We start from the raw sequence: 24,050 nt of genomic DNA on the forward strand, positions 1-24,050 counted from the left end.
CTCCTGTTACCCCACTGCCTACTTTGGAGATAGATTCCTTATCTTGGCCCATTTCTGGGCAGGTGGAGGTCTTCACCTCCTTCCATCAGAGTTGTCAGCGGGGTTTTGGAGGAGCCTGCAGGTCTGTGGGAAATACTGAACCCCCACTGCCGCGGTTGCATCCTTCCTCTTGCGGACGAGGAGCAGAGGCGTTTGCTGCGGCCGTGAGCAGGGCGGGCAGTCCGTCTGTCTGCGGGACCGAGCGGGCATCAGCTTGATGCACAGTCAGGGTCCACGGGGAAGTCTGCTGCTCCTCTGTTCACCTACAATATCAAACACAATTAAATAGCCCTTTAAGGCTTCAGTAGCAGGGAAGAATGAAGATAAGTGCAGGCAATTTGGCTCGCACTGAGCAGTTGGATAGCCCCTCAGTGTTCACCAGGGTTTTTCCTTGTGCCAGAAGGGTAAGCTGCAGGTCGGCTGGGAGGTGGATCCCCCCCAGCATACAGCAGAGCTTTGCTTGCCTTGGTGGTGAGCACCAGCATTTCGTATGCAGCTGTTCCCTTCTGTGATAGTAAACATTTTGATTATTCAAAAGGCACTGCAGAAAGCTGACAGAGAAAAAATGTTTCTCTGCAGCTTGCCCTAGATTTGGAAAATTTATGATTTTGTTCACATTTCTGGCTAATATTAGGTAGAAGGAGTAGAAGTTATACATTATATAAAAAATAACAAACAATCAGAGGAGAGTGAGTGCAATAAAATCATTCATTTACTTCAGCTGTAGTGGGAATGCTCACCTGTTATTAGTGTGCCTAAGATCACAAGTGGTATGGGTAGAGAAGAGCTGCTGTGCTTTGTGCCAGGCTCATCTGGTCCTTAACAGATGCCCCATTGCAATGAAAACTGAAGTCCTTAAGGGTAAAACAAGGATATGTAGATACGACATAATCTGATCATACAGTGTCACCAGTGTGATAGCAGAGGCCATGGTGGGGCGATAGTAATTAAAATAGTTATCTTTGTAATATACTTTTTTTAGCTAGCCTATTTCCTCATTGCACTTAGTTTTACATATTTGGGGGTTTTAATGCCCGAATTCTTAACACTGTAGTTTAGTTCTTTCATTGTTTAAAGGTTTTATCAGCTCCTGAGGTTCTCCCAGGTAGCATCTCTATAGCTTTGGGAGTTATTTGTACATAAAGTCTCCCATATAAAACACATCTGTGAGGTCTTAGAACCTGTGCAGGTATTGCAGTGATTTTATTGGTGGAGAGATGAAGAAAATAGTTTCTTGTCTTTTTTTTAAAAAAACCCACAAAGTTTTGAAAATAGTGCCACATAGAGAGAAGTCTAAGTTGAAAGGTCATAATTAAAAATAAACTTCATGAACCTGCACTTTTTTCTGAATATATTTAATTATAAATGTTTGTGTGCTTCTAAAGAGAAGGTGCTTTGGACATAGCTAAAGGAGCTGCTTAAATGCAATTAAAACGCTCGCTCAGCCGTGCTGATCCACTGCCCTGTAGGCAGTTGTGTTGGGTTTGCGTGGCAAGGTTTTGGTAGCAGGGGGGGCTACAGGGGTGGCTTCTGTGAGAAGCTGCTAGAAGCTCCCCCTGTGTCTGATAGAGCCAATGCTCCAAGACGGACCCGCTCCTGGGCAAGGCCAAGCCCATCAATGCCTCTGTGATAACATATTTAAGAAGGAAAAAAACAGTGAGAGAGAGCTTTTGCAGCCGGAGAGAGGAGTGAGAAGATGTAAGAAACTCTGCAGACACCAAGGTCAGTGCAGATGGAGGGGGAGGAGGTGCTCCAGGCGCCGGAGCAGAGATCCCCCTGCAGCCTGTGGTGAAGACCATGGTGAAGCAGGCTGTCCCCCTGCAGCCCATGGAGGAAGGATGAGGGGGTGTAGAGATTCCACCTGCAGCCCGTGGAGCAGGTGGAGGCACCTGAAGGAGGCTGTGACCCCATGGGAGGCCCACGCTGGAGCAGGCTCCTGCAGGATCTGTGGCCCCATGGAGAGACAAGCCCACACCAGGGCAGGTTTGCTGGCAGGACTTGTGACCCCATGGGGGACCACACGCTGGAGCAGTTTGCTCCTGAAGGTCTACACCCTGTGGGAGAGACCACACTGCAGCAGTTCGTGAAGGACTGTAGCCCGTGGGAGAGACTCACGTTGCAGCAGTTCGTGAAGGACTGTCTCCCGTGAGAGGGACTCCATGCTGGAGCAGGGGAACGATGAGAGGAGTCCTCCCCCTGAGGATGAAGAAGCGGCAGAGACAACGTGTGCTGAACTGACCGTAACCCCCATTCCCCGTCCCCCTGTGCCGCTGAGGGGGAGGAGGTTGAAGCCGGGAGTGAAGTTGAGCCCGGGAAGATGGGAGGGGTGGGGGGAGGTGTTTTAAGAGTTGATTTTATTTTCTCATTCCTCTACTCTGTTTTGCTTAGTAATAAATTAGATGAATTCCCTCTCTAAGTTCGGTCTGTTTTGCTCATGACGATAATTAGTGAGTGATCTCTCCCTGTCCTTATCTCGACCTACAAGCTTTTCGTTATACCTTTTCTCCCCTGTCTAGTGAGTGAGGGGAGTGAGAGAGTGGCTCTGGTGGGCACCTGGCCCCCAGCCAGGGTCAACCCACCACAGCAGTGTTCATCCAGCCTGCAGAAGAGACTCTGAACCCTTGAGAAAAGGAAATGGGTGCTGATTGGGCAGGAAATTGCCGCCTTCTCTCCTCCCTGTGTTGAGTTATGTTGTGATGTCGATGGGAATGGAAAGGATAAAAAGTAAACTAAAAATCCTGCGGGCAACAATCCTGTTTTAGTCAGGATGAATGTGGGGCTGGGCTGAAAACCTTATTAGCACTCTTGTTTTTCCCGTTATTTTTCTAGGAACTAATTCTGAGTTGCAAAAGGCAGCAGCAAGATGGCAAAAGGAGATGCTTGTAGGCTGAATTGAGCTGGTTTGAAGGAATCCAAGACGATTAAGCTGGATTAGGTGCATTGCACCGTTACTGCCCTCTGTGCCTCAGGAGGTAATTCTGGCAGGAGGCTGGGCTGCCCCCGTGGCTTGGCACCACGTCTGGTGGTTTGCAGAGGCCGAGGCAGCAACACCTCAGGCTGCTGGCTGCTGTTGCGTGCTGGTGCATATAGCGTGCTTTGGACAGTCAGCACCTTTAGGTACCTTGCTCAGCATTGGAGGCAGGACATGGAGAAATGAGAAGCAGAACATTGGAACAAATAGGTGAAGGTGGAGTCACTGGCCAGGCACGGAGAAAAACTGGTTCACATGAAAGGCTGAGGTTGTTTTACCGTACTGAGGGAGCCTATAGTTAACAATAGCAAAAGCTGCTCTTCCCTGCAGAGGGGAGGTGGGCGGGAAGGGGTTTATATAGTTATGGGGTGTTCTTTTTGCCTCATAAATGTACAGTCATACACTGACTTTTTAAACAGTCTGCCCATGTAAAGGTCATTGCAAGATCAGGCTTGACCTAAATTATGAACAGGGTGGAAGTGGCAAGTGCAATATGGTCATGCAAATTATTTGGCTCAGTTGCAGGTACCTCTTTGAGTTTCATGTTAGGTAAAGATAATGCACCGGGAGCAGAGTGCAGTTGCATAATTAAGATGGCAGCTTTCATTTTGTCCTGGGAAAGAACAAACAATTACATTTCTCCAGGAGAGTAAATATTAAAGGCTTCCCAGTGTCAGAGTAGCTCGTTTGTTTTTGTTGTGTATCTCTAAAACCACCATGACTTTTAGGGAAGCTGTGATTACTCAAGATTACAGGAGATGTGATTAGATGAAGGGAGTGTTTGATATGTGGATTTCACCTGGACTCAGACTTCGTACTTTGCATTTATTGTTTAGAGCTGGAGTGTTTGTACTCCTGGAGGTCAGGAATGCGGGTCTGTTCCCAAGGTGCTGCTGATGCCATGAAGCGCTGGTGTGCCCTCAAGAGGAGTTTTGCTTTAAACAAAAGCAGTCTGTGTATAACGCACCCTCTTCAGAACCAGGTATCTCACAGCCGCTTGTCAAGAATGGATGAGCTCTGTGATCATGGTTGCTTTAAAAGGAAAAACAATTTTGAGAAACCTTTTTTGATTCCAGTTAAATGAAAATCCTGACTTTGTGCATATGGGCTGTAGGTTATTCACTTGTTCAGGTAGGAACATACTTTGAATGAGAGCATGTGGCTCATGCTTGCTTTTCATCCGGTGTGCACTACACAAGCCATTCTTGTGTCTTATGTGCATTTCTTCGTGCCATAATATTCCCTAACCTAGCTAAGTCAAAAGAATTTACCTTAGATCTGAGTTTTCATTATGTAGCCCCTGATGGCGTGTTTTGTCAGACTTAGTGAAACAAGCACTTGGCCATTTTAGTCTGCCATAAGGTATCCAAGACTTCTTCACAAAATGGGAGAAACTAATAGCTTCTCACCAAGGTTGTGCATATTGAGTAACTGACTGTAAACAGTTGTAGTCCAAACATTCTTTTTTTTAAAATTCTGCTAATGTTCATGTACTTATTAGTTAGAAATTTTGATGTTTTCCCTTTTCTCTTCAGATGACACTGGCTGTCCTAGTAGCCAGTCAGTATCTCCAGTTAAGACTCCTTCTGATGCTGGAAACAGTCCAATCAGTTTTTGCACTGGTAGCGATGGAGACTTCTCCAGGAAGAAATTCAGTCCAGGGACAATGAGTGAAGGGAACCCGCAGCTGGCTCGATATAAGAAGGAGACAAAGACAAGCCTTGTAAAGCCCGGTGAGTATAATATAGTTAATTTCATTTCTTTAATTACACTTTCTAATTGACTAGTACATCTATAGGTGTCTACATGCATTGTGTTGTGCTGGCTGTGATACCACTAATGCTGATAGTAAATAAAAAAAGTAGTTGGGTTCTTTCTATGGAGCCACCTGCAAGATTTGAAAACACTACCGGTATTAACTTTTTCATGGAAATATAATTAATTGACATCTGCACTTTCTTTTATGAGGCTCGATGGTGACGTCAAATAACAACTGAAATGGATGTTATCCTATTTCATGGTAATTGTATACCTATTTCACTGGCCAAAGATCAATGACTCTTAGTATCAAAGCAAAGAATTATAATCTTCTGATACAGATCTTGAGATTTATTGGTGGACACCGCCAGGCTGTGATAGCTCTGGAGACAGAACATGTCAAACCAAGGCAAGATAACGGGCAGCCTACATGTGGGCGTTAGGCGGATGTAGGTCCATACTGCATTGGCTGATTTGAGAGCGTGTCTCCCATTGCCTCAGGCCAATGGGCCACCTCAGACCACCAAGTAAATCAGCACCTGCTTGTCGCACATCTAAGACTAAATATCCTGGTGTGTCATTGGCTGCTGTAATTTTAATGAGTAGATATAAAATGTTTTTGTGTTTCATGTACAGGCAGCTCTTGATTACAGATAGTCAGGATGTTTGTGCTCTTATTTAATTAATCATGGAGAAAGAGAGGGTTTTGACCCTGTACAGAGCCAGCTGCAGAACTGACGTGGTTTATGAGCTCAGGTACCTCCTGGCTATACAATTTTGTCGTGGTTTAACCCCCACCAGTAACTAAGCACAAGGGGATGGCGAGGAGAATGGAAAAAACCCAAAACCAAGCACAAAAAAACCTTGTGGGTTGAGATAAAGACAGTTTAATAGGATAACAAAGGAAGAGAATAATAATAGTCATAACATTATTATTAATTATAATTATATATTAATAGTAATAATAATATATAAAACAAGTGATGCACAAATGCAATTGCCCACCACATGCAGAAGAGAAAAAAAAGTCCTGATGCCCAGTCTGCTTCAAGCAGTGATCCCACCTCCCCGCTAGCCTCATCAGTTATATCTGGAGCACGACGTTCTATGGCAGGGAATATCCCTGTGGGCAGCCTGGGCCAGCTGTCCTGGCTGTGCTCTCCCAGCTTCTGGTGCACCTGGCAGGGCGTGAGAAGCTGAAAAGTCCTTGACTTGGTGTAGGCACTACAACTGCCTAGCAACAACTAAAAACATCAGTGTTCTCAACATTATTCTCATACTAAATCCAAACCACAGCACTATGCTAGCTACTAGGAAGAAAATTAACTCTATCATCTCATCCAAAACCAGGACATGTTTCCAGAGTCATTTTACCTCTGGAAGCAATTTAGATACTTCCATGAGGAGCCAGCTCAGATTTACAGCTCCATGTTTAATCCAGAAACAGTAGCGAATCTGTTGCAAAAATTCTTCACTGTTTTGGTCATTGAAAGGGCTGATTAAATCTGATTTACCACTATCCCTGCAAGTTCTTCACCTCATTTCATAGCACCGTGTTACTTGAGTGTTCCCAGTCTCTCATTGCACTGAATAATGGATGATAGATAATATTTTTTCCAGGTTTGTTTTGTGTTCCATTAAAATCAAGGAATCTAATGCAGGCAGAATGCAGTGAATATGGTGTATTACAGTCAAATCTGCAGCCATGGCTACCACAACCATTTTGTCTGCGAATATGAATTTATCTTAGCAAAATGCGGATAAAGAATTTTGAAAGATTTTTTTCTACTGAAGAATCCTATACACAAAGAGTTATGCTCTATATATACAGAAAAGAGTTAAGCTCTTGTTTCAATAAATTACTTCATTGTTTTTGATCATTACACTTAAACTGACCTATAATATCAAGGTATTAGCCTTTTGCAGTAATAGTCAGAAGTCGTCTTCATTTTAGTTGATGGTATTATTTCAAGTCTTTGAACAGATTCAGTTTACGTTATTTAGGTATTCTAGTAGGTGGGTCATTCTGTAGCTGTTGGTACCTCCACACTGATTGATCTCTAAAGTTGGAAAACTTGTCTCTAGAGTTCAAGCGTATCGCTCCTGAGACCCATCAAAACTATCAGAGCAGGAACTGGCACTGATTTGCAAAGTACTACTTCTACGTTCCTCCTGCCAAATATCTCACACCTCTTTAGTGGAAAGTTGTCAAAAACCACATTGTAGTCAAGTGTGACACAGGTGAGGGACCCTCCTGAAATGGAGAGCATGCTAGGGGACAGCTGGGGTTCCTTTTCCTCACTGTTGGCCACAGGGGTTAATGTAATTCTCTCCCATTGCTATCTCTTGGCTTCAGGTGGATCCTGTCCCTTCCCCATGACCTACTTGCACATGAATTTCTGGTGACTCAGTCAGGAAGATCTAGGCCTTGTGCAAAGAGGAGGCATCGTTGTGTAGCAAAACACGCAGGGAGTTACGGGGGAGCAGTAGAAGGGAAGTGGGACGTGGGAGGATAACAACAGCAATGCGTGCTTGTTGTACGTAACCTAGTTCTGCATACAGCTGGATACCTCAAACTACAGCGCAGAAGGGGTTGTGCATAATACCTTTCTCTCTACCAAAAGCCCTTGCTGATTTATGGAGATAATCTCTACTTCATATTTATCTGAAACGTCTTGTGATAGTGACTACGTAGCAGGAGCCAGACACGAGAGACAAAAATCCAGCCCACCACTATCTTTTACAGACACTGTCCTGCACTACATTTTTGTAGGCAAGTACATCAATCAGTGTGCACCTTCAAAATGCCTGTTATTTTGCTGAAAATTTATCTGTTTCCAGGATTGTTTTCTTGGAACATGCTGAATCTCAGAAGTAACACTCACACAAATATTTAGATAATTCAGGAAATGTCAGAGTGGGATAGCACTGAGAATGAACCCTGGGATGTTCTTAGGCTGTTCCCAAGCTCCAGTGCTTTTCTGCTACTCTTGCAACATCACTTCATCTTTCTTTTCTGTACTTCAAAGTATGAAATACAACATTGCTTGTTTTTTCTTTAACAGCCTAAGGCATTGTTATATGGATCTAAGTAATCTTCACCTCTTGAAGTATTAACAAACTAGATTTGGATATCATTAATAATTTATGTTGTTTGCATAGTGAGCCATACTTAATCTTGGAATGCATTATCACTACCTCTTACTAAACCTCTGAAAGATTTATAATCATGAAGAAATTATTCATTTGGGGTAGTTGGTAATGGTTTTTATTGTGCATGAAATCTGAATCACAGCAGTGTTATAGGTGAATTTGGCTTAAAATCTGTGCCTGCTTTCCCAGGAAAGGATGGAGAGGACTGGAACATTAAGGAAGATATATCACATCCACTCCAGGAGAAAGTTACCAGCCTTTCAATTTCAGGATTTTAGAGTGGTTCCTTCTTTTGGATGTAATTAATTTATGCAATATTAAAAGCAATAGAAAATGTGTTGCAGGAAATGCCCTCGCAAAAAGGCACAAAAAGCTTAATTAACACTAGTCTTCATTTTGTATCAAGATGCTGCGCTGAATCCTACAGTTTCTGTAACTGAATAAACACTTCCACATATTCACATTCTTGGTGTACTCCTCCTGCAAAGATCCATCCTGAATTCCTGCAGCTCATGTCCACAACTTGTTGAGGATAGTGGGAACTGTTTTACTTTCTTTGACAGTCTTTTTCATCTCGTTTTATGACTTCTGTTAGAATGCTTAGTGCAAGGATGCAAAATCTGGCTCTGCAAGCTGCAAAGTACTGATAAACTTCCAAAGACGTGGATAAAGAAGGGAATCTTGGGCAAGAGTTGTGTCAATAACTTTTAAAAGGCTTGCATGTTTAAAGTAACCCAGAGATATACTTGTATTTAAATGTCTGTGGGCATAATTTGAGAAGGGCATCTGATCAGCTGACTGTGTTCAGCATTTCTGAGAAAAGTTCTGGTCTTTACTTTCTTGCTTTTGGTGTCATGGGCAAACTTGGGACAGTTTTCTGAATGAGCTGAGGTTACTGTTGGAACTGTCTCTTAGAGCCCATGGAATTGCTGAAGTTTCACATGAAATTAGTAAGATAAAACAGTAAGACTGTCCCAGATTTGTCCCTTTTGCGCCTTCAGGAGCCTGCAGAGTAGAGGTTTAAGCACTGCTACATGAAAGGAGTCTGAGGTGACCCACAGTCAGGTCAGCTCCCAAACCGTGTAAAGACTGGCTGGCTGCCTTTCACAGCTCGGTTCGGTAATAACCATTCCAAGTAGCAGCAGACTATGCAAAAAAGTGGGGTTTTTTCACTGCTGATCAAACATCTGGCCATCCATTACTGAATCTGGCTAAAATAGTAACATGTTGGATTATACAGCAGTTGAACTGCAATGGATTGTATTTCAAGAAGGGCAGTCATTGAGAACTCAGGCATTAAAACTTTGGTCTGTTCAAAGTAATGGGCAAACCTCAGAGGCTTTCACCACATAGAGCATCTACGTTTGTTGGACAATAGGCAATGAGCAGAAATTAAGGAACGTGAAATTCCGTATGAACACAAGGAAACTTTTTCTTACTGTGACAGTGGTCAGACACAGGCACAGGTTGCCCAGAGGAGTTGCAGGTGGAGTCTCCATCCATGGAGGTACTCAAAACTCAACTGGACACAGTCCTGGGCAGCCTGCTTCAGCTAGACTTGCCTGAGCAGGGAGTTGGACTAGGTGGTCTCAAGAGGTCCCTTCCACCCCCCAGTGATTCTGTGTTGTGTGGACTTTTTTTCCTTTAAGTAGCCCGTCACCCAGACATGTAGTTAAGTAATTGTAAGGCACAATTTGTGCTTTTCCTTCCCTATCTTTCATGTCTGTGTACTGCCATTTCACTTATAATGAGTTTAGAGAAATGAAAAAATAAAAAAGTAACTTTTAACAATCACTTTTCAATTAAAAATGTCATTTAACTTTGAGCCATAGTAAGTGTAGTTGTACTCAGCATGTGTTGCCAGTATGATCATCTCTGCTTCTTGGTGGTGAATTTCTCAAGTCATGAGTGAACGAGCTTTGTGTTAGGATGTCCCAGTCTGAACACAATAATCTTTGAAGGCTTTAGGACTATTAGGAGTTTGAGGAGAGACAAGTGGAGTTGACCGTATTGGACTTAAATTGGTTGTGAGTACGGTGTAGGTGCGGGTGTGTTTTTAAGCAGCGTTGGAGCTGACTGTAGTTAACAAAAAGGAGACAAGGGAAATGACCCTGGGCATTCGGGAATATTACAGTTAGAGCTAAATAAGCCAAACAGACTAGATAGGAAATGCAGGTGTTGTTAGCTGCAAATTATGTCTAGCTGTTAAAAATGTCTAGCTGTTAAAACATAATGATCTTCCTGCTGATTTTTTTGTTGTTGTCTAGTGTGTGAGGATTAGATTCCCAGGAGACTAAATAAATACTTATTATTGGGGGCACCCTGTGCAAGCAAAGAGTAGTGGCTAGTTAATCCATTAGTGTAAAATTAGCAAATAAGTTCATCCATATTACTACACTACTTCCATATGTTTCTGTATTCTAAAGACAGTCACTTTGGTGGTCTTAAAAACAAAACATAAAAGCTCTGATTTAGGTTATATTACTGACATCTGGCTGTATGATTTTACAGATCTTTTGTCAGCTTGCTCCCTCTCTTCAGTATGGTAGTATGGGAATAATAGTGTCTGACTCTGATATATATGTATATATGTGCTTCACTTGAAAAACAGATTTGGTGTATAGGTTTTGTGAGAGGATTGTCTTAGAGGTAATTCTGGAAATACACATCACTCTCAAGAACTTCACCTTTCTGATTGCAGAAGGATGCAGTGATAGGACTTGTTTTATCTTGGGAAGACTGATGAAATATTAGAAAGACATGTTTTACTGGTGCATTTATCCCAGAACATTGTATCTTGTATGTGCATGGCTTTTGTTGATTCTCTGTACCAAATTTCTGCAAGCTGTGGGAAAAATAATGGAACTGTTGTCCCCGTTGTTCAGAAACAGCGGTACAGAATACAAAAAACAAGTTACAGAATGTGCTAACTTGAATAGACCCTATGGCATGCAAAGAGGTTCATTGTTCTTTATAACTACTAGTTGGTACTTACTATGTTAAAATAATTTTTAGAATGCTGCTGGTGTACTACATACCCTAAGGCAAAGTCACATTGTTTGGTTGTTTAAAAAAACCAAACAAAAACCAAACAACAAAAAACCCAACAGAAAAGCTGTATTTGGAGGTAGCAATCTGCCTTGACTGATCCCTAAAATAAATTAGCGTCCTTCATTTTAAAAGCAGGATCGTGCAAAGGTGAGAGCGATGAGAAGACTGGTGACCTCAGTGCTCAGTGTCTCTCTTTCTGCTGTGACTTATTTAGCAGTACTTTGTAACCCACATTCCAAGACTGTGCCTTTTCTGGGGCAGGGATAATTAAGAACAAGGGTATGTCAAAGAACATTTAACCCAGTTAACAAATGCAGGATTTAATCAGAGTACACCATGCTCCCATCCTGCAGTCAGTCATAACCGTACTTGTGCAGTGAAGATGGGAAGATTCAGGCTTGCATTCCTGAGAATATTCCGACAGTTAAATATGTGGCTGGTGTCACGTGCATGAGAATACTGAAATTGGGAAATGAGCTACACCTGATTCAGTGTACTTTAAATAATTGGTCGTAGAACAAAAAAAATGGTCTGAAGATGGGCTGGGTAAAGTGAGTTGAAAACAAATGATGGAGCATCTTTCCTGTGACCATAAGTTCTCCGTACATTTGTTTCTTTTGTACCTCCTTAAAGTATTTGAATTAATAATAAACAATCTCTTGATGTGCCTGTGTTTATTGATAAGTGTAAAGCATAAATTCTCTGAGGGGTGCAGAGGAGCTTGCAAGTGAAAAGAGGAAGAGCAAAAGCTGGGGTTACCCAAGTAACTTAAACCTGATGAGGATGGCTTTAACTTCAGTATTAGATTTTTAAGCAGCTCAGTATTTGGCAAAGAGCAGATACACAGTGGTCAGTTACATGTGCTTCTGGAAGGCTTTCCATCTGCTTTTTAAAACATGACCTTGGCAATAAAAAGGGAGGAAGCACTTGAGCATGTGTCATCTTTCCCAGATATAAGCACATGGTTCGAATGCTTCACTTCTGTCCCACACCTGACAGGAGACAACGTAACCATCCTGACATTCGGATCCAACGGTACGCAACATTTATTTCCTGTACAGTTTTAATCTCTCTCTTCTCCCTTTCTTATATGTGGAAATAATAATTTTATTTGGGACAGTAAAGTTCCTGAGATCTTTCCTAACGCAGAGTCTAATAAATACAGTTGTGGCAGTTTTCGACCCTATTCCTTTTTCTCATTTACTTTTGCTTTTCTTCCTTCTCTTCGCCTTTCATTTTGGGCCCACACGAAATAGCTACTGCTGATTTTTTTAAATAAAAAAGTGTTTCCGGATAATAATCCTGTATGCACTGAGCCCTTCTGCATATTTTACTGTTGGGATCCGCTTTAATTTCACGTCTGTTTCTATGGAGCTGTGTAGATTTGCTTACTTGTCCTGCCAGCACAGGGAGTTATTAAAGACTCGGTCACCATGGGTACCAGAGGACCAGGATGTTCTTCGCAGAGAGATGAATGTGCACATCTTGCCCTCCAGGAGCAAGGATGCTGTGTCCGGGTTCAAGCCCGTGCTCTCCTCAAAGCTTGCGTCCTGCAGTTGAGCATGGAGGGACATCACCCTGCGAAGGTTTGGTGTGTTGTAGCAGTCGGTGCTGTGAGGTCCCGAAGGCGACCAGCGCTGTGAGGGCTGGTGGATGGCAGTGAGGTGGAAGTGGCTGTTGGGGGTTTATCATTTGCATAGCCTAGCCACCTCCCATGCCTCAGAATGTCTGGGTTCTTGCAGTGATTTTGGAGTGTCCCTCCCAGTTGGGTCAACAGACCCAGCACAGCCAGTAGATCCCGTTGGAACTCCTCTGTCTAATATAAATCTCTTAGTATTTGTGATCCAGAAGAGGTGAAATTTGAATCTACGGATCTCCTTAAGCAACCTTCAGGAGCTGTGGGCTGTGGGTGGGGACTGGCTGGCTTTCTCTAGTCCAGTGACTGGTCCCATCGCTCGCAGGAGGTAGAACAGCTTTAGCAGGTGAATCTGCCTTTTCCCTTCTTCTGGGTGTTATGATGGTAGCTGTTTTGGAGGTGAGGGAGATGTGAATTCACAGACTTGAGCCAAGCTGGATAGAGCAGAGATGGCCTGTGATTTATCTGACCTCAGTTCCGTCTTTGTAACGTAGTTGTAATCATCTCTGCCTGCACAAGTGCACTACGGTCCTATATTGTTTTAGAGGAGATATAACAGATAAAATCAGTCAATCTAGTGTGCAGTCTTTTTGACCAAATATATAGGCATTTACTTTAGGATAAGATAAACGGTACCTTGAACTCACTGGTTATACTGACTAATGCTCTGTTGCCTAAAAATGGGACCAAAGTTGGCTCGGACATGGGTGTCTACATTAGAGACATCCACGTTCAGTCGGATGAATCCCACCCCCATCTCCTGTGTCCCTCATCAGGTCTCTGACAACTCCACTGTTAGCCCTTACTGAAGCCAAGTACAGTCTCTGTCTCTTTTATTTCTCTTTTTTCTTTTTTTTAACAGAAAGGAAAGTCATTCTTAGACATTCAGTTGTGGAAGAAAGTTTGTGTTTGAAGGTCACGCATGGATCTTCAAGTAGGTCTAATTAGATGCCTTTTCCTCTTCTGTTCATCCTTGATAAGCTCAGGCACTCTCTGTCCTGTTTCTGAGGACCATTGCCCAAGGTGCCTAGCATGGCACAGGGAGATTCGGTATCTAATTCCCCACTGTGAATTCACAGGAATGAAGTCTTTTTAGGACATAAGCTAACTAAATCCCACTGAAGTGAAAAAAGTTCTCTGTAACCTCTGAGGGATAACACTGGAATATAATCAGAATATAAATATTTTGAGCAAAAGATGCTCAGACAGTTAAGTAAAAATTATTAGCATAGGGCTATTTTTTAGTTTGAATTTATATATGTTTTAGATTCAAACTTTGAATTTAAACAAATTTGCTTAAATTGATGTGGAAAACATGTTCAAATAGCCAAGTATTTCTTTCAAACGAGAATAAGCAAAGTAGCAACTACAAAGAATGGTTTGGCTTTAAAGTGTTTCATATTTTTTAACCCAAATCTACAAGTTCCTGCTAAATTAAAGTGGCCTAGAAAAACAATCTTTTAATTCTGTGTCAGAAATTTTATAATCCACTCACTTCTAAAAATTATTTTAGATGTTGCTTAGTAGAGGCGTAGGCAATTAGTGTTTGGGCTGCGGCCTCTCAAGACTTGTATCTCTCTTTGTTCAAAAGTCTCTCAGGCTGCAGCAAGCACCCAGATGTCACAGAGGAAACGGAAGATCCAAAAAAGAAGTTAGCAAGTTGCAAAGGAGGAATTGGCAAGTAAAAGGTGAAAGCCTGACTCCCACCTGTCCTAGATAATGACCTGCCCAGCTGCAGGCTGGTGGCACAGACCACCTGCAATTCAGGGTCTTGGGCACAAATCTTCTGCAGTTAGGTACTTACCTCCTTCCTCACAAAGAAAAAATATAAATAAAAGGAGATCCCTGTTACTTGGTTCAGTAAAGGGAAAAGAAACTTATACTTAGCTCTGTGCCTCTTTTGGAGGATGGACTTGAGCACAAAGGAGAAGAGTGCCCTAGTAGAGGGCTGCTGGGCAGGCTGAGGGGATGCAGGGAGTCTGCTCCCAGGGAAGCTGTTCCACTTCATAAAATTTAGTAACGCTTTTATCGGGGGTTTGGAGCTGAGTTCCCAGCAGGCACACCATAACTCCTTTCTCTCTCTCTCTCTCTCTGGCCCGTTAATTGTCCCAATACCGCTCCAGATGTACAGAAAGTGGGACAGCCACCATTAAAGGGAGATTCTCGCCTCGGGATGCCTGCAACCTCGAGCTTAGCCTTGCGCTTGGTCCGTGAGAGCGCCACGGCTCTAACTGCAAATCGGAGTGAGTAGGGGATGCAGATATGGGACTTTTGCAGGGAGCGCCTGGGCAGCTGGACAGGGTGAGACCCGTGCCAGCCAATTCGTCTTTTACCTCCAAATGCCTTTTGATAGAGATGCAGGTCTCCTGGGGATCGTGGGGACGTGCTCCTGCATCTGGAAAAGATGGCTGAGTGCCTGCCGTAAGAGGGGCTCTGGGGTACAGAGGTCAGAGTTGAGGCAGGTGTGGAAGATGGCAATAGTTGTGATCATTAGTCAAAAAATTGTCTTTTGTATATTCAAGCAGGGTTTTTTTCCCTCTCCTCTGCTAATCCAGAGTGGAATATGAGCCAAAAAAAGAGAAACCGATGCTGTACACACTGCACACTCTAAGTATTTGTTTTAAAATATGTGTGAGGTCAAGCTAGAACATGCTTTGCAATTTGTGTATTTACTGCAGTGAATTTTCCGCTCCTCTTGGCTGTTTTCTGTGGTTTTCAGCCTGCTTCACCTCCACAGAAAGAAATACCGTGCATACGAAAGAGGCCATTATGAATCTTCCCTTAGGAGATTTTTTTTTGTGTGTGTGTGTTCTGTTTTTAAATTACAATCTGTATTATTTATGCCAATGTTTAAAATAGCTTTCTGATTCCCCAGCTAAAGTATTCTACTCCAGCTACATTTTACTATGCACAACTCCCACCAACCATCAGTTTTTATTTCAAGTAATTTTTCATGAAATAGCACGCACCGCAGCCAGAATCCTGTGTTACTGTTACATGGTTTTCTTTACAGCTTTCCAGCTGTATTCTTCATCCCCATGATAAACAGTGTTGCCAGTATTTATTTTTATCTTAGAATACACAAATTGCATTCTCTTAATCTCCCTTCATAAACAGTGCCCTGTAATCCTGTTATCATTATTGTTGACCTTTTTTGGAATTCCTGCCTTTTTAATGAGAATCCTGGGATTTAAACTGTTTTCTGAGCAATGTTTACACAAGAATTGATAGATTATTTCCTTTTCTATTTTCCTTTACATCCCCCTTGTCTGACATCTTAGTATGTTCAAAGTGGAGCTATGCAAACAACTGATTTGGGGGTTTGCTGCCAAATCAAAACATTAAAGAAAACCTTTGTTTCAGACTGAACAAAGACAATATTCATTTTAAAATATTCAGAATGTTTGGGGAGATTTTTTTAATGCTTTTACCCACTTTTTAAAAGAAAAAGAAATTTGACAGTTTTCAAAATTAAAGCATCATTTCAAACAGAAAGTAGAAAATCCTCATTTTCCATTTTCTGGCTGTGTTTGACTTCAAATCATAAATAGCTTCAGTGTTCTCCGAATGTTGCTTTTTGGTGACCAAATTACTACCTAGAAGTTTTTCTTTCCCTCAGAGTGATAACTTTAAATGCTCTTTGAGCAGTATTGAGTGGATATGTCTAGATACTAATTGTGTTTATGTATCTGTATTTATACATAGGCATGGAAAGCTAAGGGAATGTCTTTGTTTTAGTTGTGCAAATCTCACTTATTTGATTTCACCATGGTGTAAGGACATCGGGTAAATTGGTGGTTACTGAGTTCAAAAGTGGAAGCTCAAGCAAAAACAGTTAAGCAGGTCTTTGCAGATAGTGGTAGCGTTTTGAGCACTCGGCCGGTTTAAACAATGGTATTTTACTTGCTTTTATGTACCTAGATAATCTAAATCCTGGTGAAGCTGTGTTTTAGATGCCTTCACTCTGTTTTGGTTCTCACTTGCAGTTACGATTCTGAGCTCAGGCAGAGCCAAGGAGAAGGGAGAAACGCATGTCCAGTCCCTGCTCCAATAAATAAATCAGAAATCAAAAAACATTAAATAAAACCCAGGAACCAGGAGAGCAACTAGGTAGAGGTTGCCCAACTTTGCCCAAAACTCTAGATTGCAGAGGTTACTTTCCTCAGGCGTGTTGGGTGCGGGGGTCGGGTCGGGTCTCCTGGTGCAGGCAGGAGCTGTGGGAAATGAAGGCCTGTTTGGATTCCCTCTTGTAGCAGGGGGTAATGAAGACAGGCAGGCATCCTAAATTGGGTGGATTTACGGAGGAGCTGGAGAGGGCCATGATAAGCTGAGAGGACGGGAACCCCGTCTCCTCATCCAGTTCTTACTGCTGGATGCGGTGGGCGTTCCTGGTGGTGCGATGGGGAGATGTTGGGCCGCCTCCTCCCAGGTCAAAGCTGAATCTGGCCCTGCACATCCCAGGTGGATCGTTTCTTTCCCCAGGGAAGCAGACAGCAGAAGAGAGCTTTCCTTGGGCCGCTTCTGTGTGGACCCTGGCGTGAAACACCCACCCCGGTCCTCAGGCACCAGAGCCCAGCACCGAGCAGTTCAGTGTTTTTAGAGCCGACCTGCTCTTAGGCATGCCCAGAAACACGAGTTTCACACAGCTGAGACGCTTTGCTGGCTGAGGCTGATGGGAGGTATGTCCTGAGTGGGGTGGCAGACAGGGAGAGCTCCACTTCCAAAATTCCCCCCGGGAGCTGGGGACCTGGCATCCCTCCATAAATCCAGCCTCCAGCCACTGCAGGGTGGACATCATCGCTTCCCCAAGGAGCTTGAAATATATCGCCTTCAATGTGACATAACAAAATAGTAAACCTGCTTTGTAATAGCGTATCTTATATATACTGTTCCATATATATAATGTATTTAAAGGAAATGAAAATTCTGCCGGGTTTGTTTCATATTTTATCAGTATTAGGAGCCGTGTCTTGCTTCCACGCTGAGGCACTTCGTTACAGGTCTCTGTTCCTCCCTTCTGAAATCCTGTAAGTAATAGGAAGCTGCTGGCTTTCGAAATCCGGGCAGGCTGTGACTGTTTGCTGGAGTTGGCAGAGTACCGTGTGCCCACAGACCTGCAAGGATTGCTAAGCTGAAACAGCACAGGCTTCTTATCTGTCATTTGTGCTTCTTAATGATAAGAGTGCTAATGGGGGGACAAAAGCAGCAAATGACGGCAGCCGTGACTTGAAATGCATTGCCCTCAGACCTACCTTGGCTTTATTACTTTAAAAAATACAGTTTAGACAACCAGTGATTCTACTGGGTAGGGCTTTACTGTTCTTTTCAACAGATGACACTTGAACTCTGTTGGGTTTTTGTAATCATTTCAACATGTGCATTACAGTAAATATTTGATTAGCTTATGACAAATTTTGCTGTTCGTCCTGGGACTGCAGGGTTGTTTAGTTAGTTACCTCCCAGATATGCTTCTCGTTCCAGTGTTTTTCTCTTCCCTGTTGAAAACATGTCAAACTGATTTAAAATGTTTTATGCAGATTGTAATGAAACCCATATGTCTTATATTAAGGGTGACTGTGCAAAAGCTTTCAGCTGAATCAGGTTTAGCGTGTGATTTCATGCATTTGCATATATGCTGTGAACGCCTGCCTGCGCGGCTAATTGCTGTGCACCAGCCGGCCGCTCTCCTCCTTGCGCATGGGAACCAGATTTAGGAGATGCGTTGAAGGGGCCTCTGAAAGCCCTTTGTTAAACTTCTGCCACCAACGTGATGGGAGGGCTGGGATGTTTTCCCAGTCTGTGATGGAGTTCGCTCCCTTTCTGTGTACTGCTAAGTCATCCCTGCCAAAGATGACATTTTCCAGCTCCTAAAAATACTCCTGACCAGCCTATCCATTTCCCTTCAAGCACACCAAATAGTATTGCCAGGTATGTGAAAAATCTTCTGAGGTGACACTACATGCTTGCTTATAAAAGATACTTGTCTGTAGGTGGATTTATGCATACGTTTTATAAAACTGTCATATGCAAGCTGAATATCATGTTATTCAACTATCAGTGTATTTTTTGAACATGCAGTCTCAATGTTTCTGTTGAGGTTGGTGTAGCAAAGTAGCATCTTTCCGTCTCGGATCCAAAAAGCCTTTTTGTTTGAACAGGAAAGTAAGTTCCCCAGCCTGTTCCCTTCTGCTCCATGAACATATGTTCCACCGACAAAGGTCATTTCAGGCTGAGAAGAGAAAATTTATGGGAGCCATTTTTAAGGTGGTTTTAGAACAGCTCGAACTGCATATAAAAGCACAAAAAATAATTAGGTCAGGCTGATTTCTGTATGAAGAATCTCCTTAAGATATATAAGGCAGGAAAAAAACCCAATTTGCGATGCTCTTTGTCTGTTCCAGCATCTGCTTGTGGCTGCTCTACAAATCCATGAATTAAAAACAATTAAAAAAACCAGAAGCCCAGATCATAGTGATATGCAGAATATACATGATGGCGCTCAGCCAATATCAGTAATTAGTTTGTAGTGACTGTTTTTAGAGAAGAGCTTGATTGATTGTGGTTTCACAGCATACACAAGTCACATTCTGTATTCATTTTGAGATCTGCAGTGCTTATAATTTGCATTAATGTAGTTCAGATTACTACCAAAACTATAGTATTTAGATGAGATCAGAAAACTGCTTAATGATATAAATTTTGATTGTTTGATAACAAACCTTCTTCCAAAGAAGGAAGAGTAAGAAAGCAAAATGAGCAGAAATCAAGATAAATAATTAGTTTAGATTACACAACCAGCAGTCTGAACTAAGGAGATAATTTGTAAAATCGAGTTTCGATCCAAACACAGGGCAGCGGGATCTGCATTGCAGTTCCTCCCCAAAGTCTTCTGTCTGGTTCTGAGCTGGAAGTCTCCTCACCCAGCAGGTTTCAAGAATTTATGGAGAGTCACACTGAAATTTTTGCTCCAGCTCCCTTCTGACTGTATCTTTGCCAGCTGCCCAGGTTACCAGCTGTTACTGCGATGTGCAGTCAGCTGAAACGTGGTTAACAGATCTGTCTAATGAGGGAGCACTGACGAGCAGTTGAGTGGGTGTCCCCCGAAGAGCGGGGAGTGATGGCTTCACTGGCCAGCACAGTGGGGGATGCCTCTTGGTACCCTTAGGGTTCACCAGGCCGAGCATTGCTGTGCCCAGCTTCTCACCATCATTGTGGGAGCGCAGCTCACAAATCTGAGCTGGGTGACTAAACTGCCTATAAAATCAGAGGGGATGGTTAGCCACTACAGTCCAGGATTCACAGCAGAGAGCACGGCAGGCAAGAACACACTTCCACCAGTCCACAGGAGATGCCAGAGAGGAGTGCCCGTCTTCCTAGACTTTGCCACCTGCTTGTACTCCTGAGTGTGCCCACGTGTGTGCCTCGGATTCACTCTGAATTCACTCCATACTGGAGCTAGACCATCCCTGTGAGTGCCAGGCAACCAGCACGTTTCATTCCTTGGAAATATGGCCAGCACTAGTGCCAACACCCTGTTTTGTGTTGCAGCTGAGCTGTTAGAGCTCGGGGAAAAGATCTGAGTTCAGTGCCCTCCTTAGACTGAAGGAGTTCAAATCCACACCTCTCATAAGAGTTCTTGAACCACTGCAACCTACTGGGCATCCTCAGCTTCCTCATCTGGACCTCATGGCAGTGGAGAGTACAAGACATGGGCAGAGGGAGAGCATGTGGGAGCAGCTTCTGTCCCCCAAAGATTAGAGCATCCACATGGAGGAGAGTCCTGTGTCCTGTTCCTTGCTCCCAGGATTGTATCTGCTTTTACCCAGGTACTGTGTGGTGTGAAATACAATAGTGTCACGCGTAGTAATAGTAAGTCAAAAAAGTAATAAGTCAAAGGCCAGGGACTGGAACCAAAACCCACTGTCAGCTATGGGCTATGAATCCAGTACATTTCCCACTAGGAGACTTTGCCCTCAAAATGGGTCATTTTTAAGGGTGTTATCTGCAGAAAAGCTTGAAATGCTACAGCAAGCCTTCATCATTTCTTTGCAGCTTCTTTTTCTTACATTTGTCAGTGCATGTGAGCAGCGTGGGTTTCTTTCCTAGATCGTTTGTGGTGTACAAAAGCAATCGTGCAGGAACAACCCCATATTAAATAGAAAAGAAGCAGCATTAGTGTTTCCTGGAAACATACTGCTTATGCTGTTGAAGATGGGAACTAGAGATGTAGCTGTGAGTTAAAGTTTTCAAGATAAATGAAACCAAATCTCTTAAAAATACAGGTCCTTTCAATAGTGGGCATTACAACTGATTTCTCTCTACTTTTCCAGGTGCTTCTAATGGCTTTGTTGGAATTTTTTACGCAGTCAAGCCCTCTCTCTTCCCCTGGGGTCTCTAAATAAAGCTATCTACAGAGCCAGCATGCCACTGATTCCTCTAGTTGCTGCACTGGAGTGGTGAACATATATGCATATTTTGGTCTCTTTGCTGTATAACAAGATGCTTTTGAAGGCAAGGAAGGTCAGCAAATTTTAGTGCTTTACATTTTGAGGACAAGCTGTCTCTGTCAGCACTGTTTTATTTACAGCTCTGTTTCACTAGGTGACTATATGCAAAACCTAGCATCAAGAGTGATATATATATATATAAAAAAAGAGGTCATGTTTATGGAGTCAGAAGATAGGTAAGCTCTGTGATTTATATACTTTGGCATCTATGGAACAGTGGCAAAGTTGCAAATAGGAGAGACTTACACAAAAAGACTAAATTTTAATAAGTTCATGGGCATCCTGAGTTTTTGGGAATCCATTTCTGCTGCTCAGCTGTCAATGTTCCTGTCACAGATACTATTTGAACTTTTTCCTTTTTTCCATATTTTAATCTTACTATTTAGATAGCAAATAGACAATAAAATGCACACAAGAAAGATTGAGCTTTATTCTTATAGAAGGAAAAAGATTAAATGATAAAGTGCAAGCAAAATTTTAATATCGAGGCCAGAAGACCGTACAGCAAGGTATCCAACCATCTGTAATGGCTAGAAATAGCAGATTGGGATGCCATATGCCAGGCGTGCATGTGGGGTTATTGTGTGACTCTGTGTAACAAATATATATACTGTCTCTATATACATACATACATACATGACGGGGTATTTCTGTGTTTGCATACTGTCCCAGTAGGCCAAATACACCTAATCTGTTTTATCTGTAAAAGCTGTGAATGCAATGTGTGATGTGGTCACTGTACTGCATCATTATCCTTGCACTATGACTGAGGCAGTGCAGAGAGCAGAGTTAAAGGTGGGGCTTTTCTACACCCAAAATGTAGGCGCGACGGCTGCACTGCGGGCATGGGATAAACACGCAGCAGTGCCAGCTGGAGGAGTACTGGCTCTTGCACAGCAGCTTCTTCTCCCTCTCCTCCATCCCGCCCCGAAATTTGTAATTGCATCACATGCAGGATGGGAAATTTGCCCTTGGGTAATTAGTAGGAGGTTTCCCAGTTGAGTCCCATGCTGCAGCAGGACGGCGTTAGCTCCCTGAGCTGTGGTCCCTGACCCATGGCGCAGATGAGCCCATGCGTCAGATGGTCGCTGCCCTCTCTGCCTCTGCCTGGGTTGTGCCTGCCCACGCTGCCTGCACTCCTCATCACGGGTGGAGCAGCACGCAGTCACAGGGTTGCAGGCTCCCTTCTCCTGCCCTCCGCGTCAGCTGGAGCTGGGTGACCTTCGCAGTGCTGTCAGGGCAGCAAGGAGGCTGAAGGCAGCAGAAAGCATGATGCTGTCTGCAGCATGCTCTTAGCTCGGTGCCATTGCCCGTCGAGCAGTAAAGTGCAGGGACAGCGCTGCAAGCTGCACGATTTCAGTCCTGCTTCTCAGATGCCCATTCCAGGCAGGGAGCGATCCTGGAAAATGTTACAGTACTTTGCTGGCCATCCTTGTGTTGTTCTTCCCATTGCACAGAGCAGCTCTGTTGCAGTGCACAGCTCCACTCCCGTGGTGTGGGCGTGCTCCTGCCCAGAGCCCGCTGCGCGGCGGGGGGAGGCTGGAGCGACGGGCCTCCTAGCATCGGATGCCGTACGTGCAGCATGAGCTTTTCTATCAGAGCGTAATTCCGAGTCAGCTCGCCTGCCGGCAGGCTGTTAGTGGTGTGTCGCTGAGCGGCTGCAGCATGGAGGGATAAGTGTGAATGAATTTCAGATGAGATACTGCTGAAGCCGGCAGCTCAACGTATAGCTTCTTTTGCAGGAGAGGGTGGGGAAGACAGTGGTCTTAGGCAGGGAAATCTCAGATCAGGGCAAAACAAGTGTTATAGCCAGTTAGGACAAAATAATGTGTTTTTGAGAAATGCCAATCTCTTTCATGGTTGACACTGAATCAGCAGGCTGTTCTGGGGCTTACATGTGTGAGCTTTTGCAATCACATTGTCACAGCGACAAAAGTAGTCAACAGGTGTCCTTAGGGACCTGTCAGCCTGGAGAATGGCATTAGGAAAGATTAGAGGCCGTGTTCGGCTCCTGCCCATATTGCTGCTAGGCAAGGAGTTTCACCTCTTTTTTAAGACATTTGTAAGACAGAAGTCACATTTACCCAGGAGAATATGTTGCAATTGATATTACATGGATAAATGCCATGCTATTTTGCTTAGAGATGTCTACCAAATGAGAGAAAATATTTTTTAAAGTCTCCTAGTAACATTGCTGTTGAGCTCTGCTACACGCAGAGCTGGCTTGAGCGTAACTAACACACTTGGAACAGATACTAGCAGTGACTCCTTTAATTTATAAAATGTTCTGAAAGATCCTATAAATAGCCACATGGCTAATTTTAAGCATAAGTCATCTCCTGTGCTCAGTGTTAAGCTTGTGTGTGGCTGTTATCGGAACTGGGGCCAGAAAGGTTAATTTGTGCCTTGCAGACACAGTTCCTGGTCCCAGATGCAGTTCAGCCTTTCAGAAAGCTCAACCTTCGAGGCGGTTGCGTCTTCAGGCTCTGCTGACGCTTATCATCGGCAGTGCCCAGCTCGGCGCTTCCCAGCACTGCGCTCCCAGCCAGGCGGGTCAGGGAGAGGCTATTATTAAACCTTCCTTCCTTGAAATGCTTTCGATAGCGAGATCTGATTATGATGTGGTCTGCTTAACCAGAGATGAGCCTCAGCTAGAGCTCCTGCCCTCTGTGCCACAGCCAGGACTTGGCTTTGGAAAGCTGTTGGCGTCTTGCAAGGGCAGGAATGTTTTGTGGGCCCGAGCACTGGAGGTATGAAATCTGTGTGATGTGTTTACCTGTTCGGGTCTTGCTTGGAAAAGTAGGTTTGGGAGTAGCGTGATACCGAGACAGTATTTGGTATCTTAGTCTCGTAGATGGGAGTGCTTTGTTTATCAGGAAAACTCTGCTGCAGCTTCGGACATCATGTCCCACAGTCATTTTGCTTCCCCAAGGAG

At 43.6% G+C, this 24,050-nt stretch overlaps 1 protein-coding gene across 9 annotated transcripts in view; it reads left to right on the plus strand.

The window, feature by feature from the left end:
* Positions 1 to 24,050, plus strand: part of SYBU (syntabulin) — a 43,202-nt gene that overhangs the window by 10,445 nt on the left and 8,707 nt on the right. For 4 of the 9 annotated variants that reach the window (XM_054815796.1, XM_054815800.1, XM_054815797.1 and 1 more), the window contains 2 exons: positions 4,546 to 4,743; positions 11,924 to 12,007. In XM_054815796.1, the coding sequence (XP_054671771.1) occupies positions 4,546 to 4,743; positions 11,924 to 12,007 (282 nt within the window). Of the gene's footprint in view, positions 1 to 4,545; positions 4,744 to 11,923; positions 12,008 to 14,734; positions 14,852 to 23,612; positions 23,866 to 24,050 lie in introns of those variants that run through there. The other 5 variants (XM_054815801.1, XM_054815799.1, XM_054815798.1 and 2 more) reach the window with 3 other exon arrangements.

This window comes from Grus americana, chromosome 2 (genome assembly GCF_028858705.1).
Source record: "Grus americana isolate bGruAme1 chromosome 2, bGruAme1.mat, whole genome shotgun sequence".
Classification (NCBI taxonomy): domain Eukaryota; kingdom Metazoa; phylum Chordata; class Aves; order Gruiformes; family Gruidae; genus Grus; species Grus americana.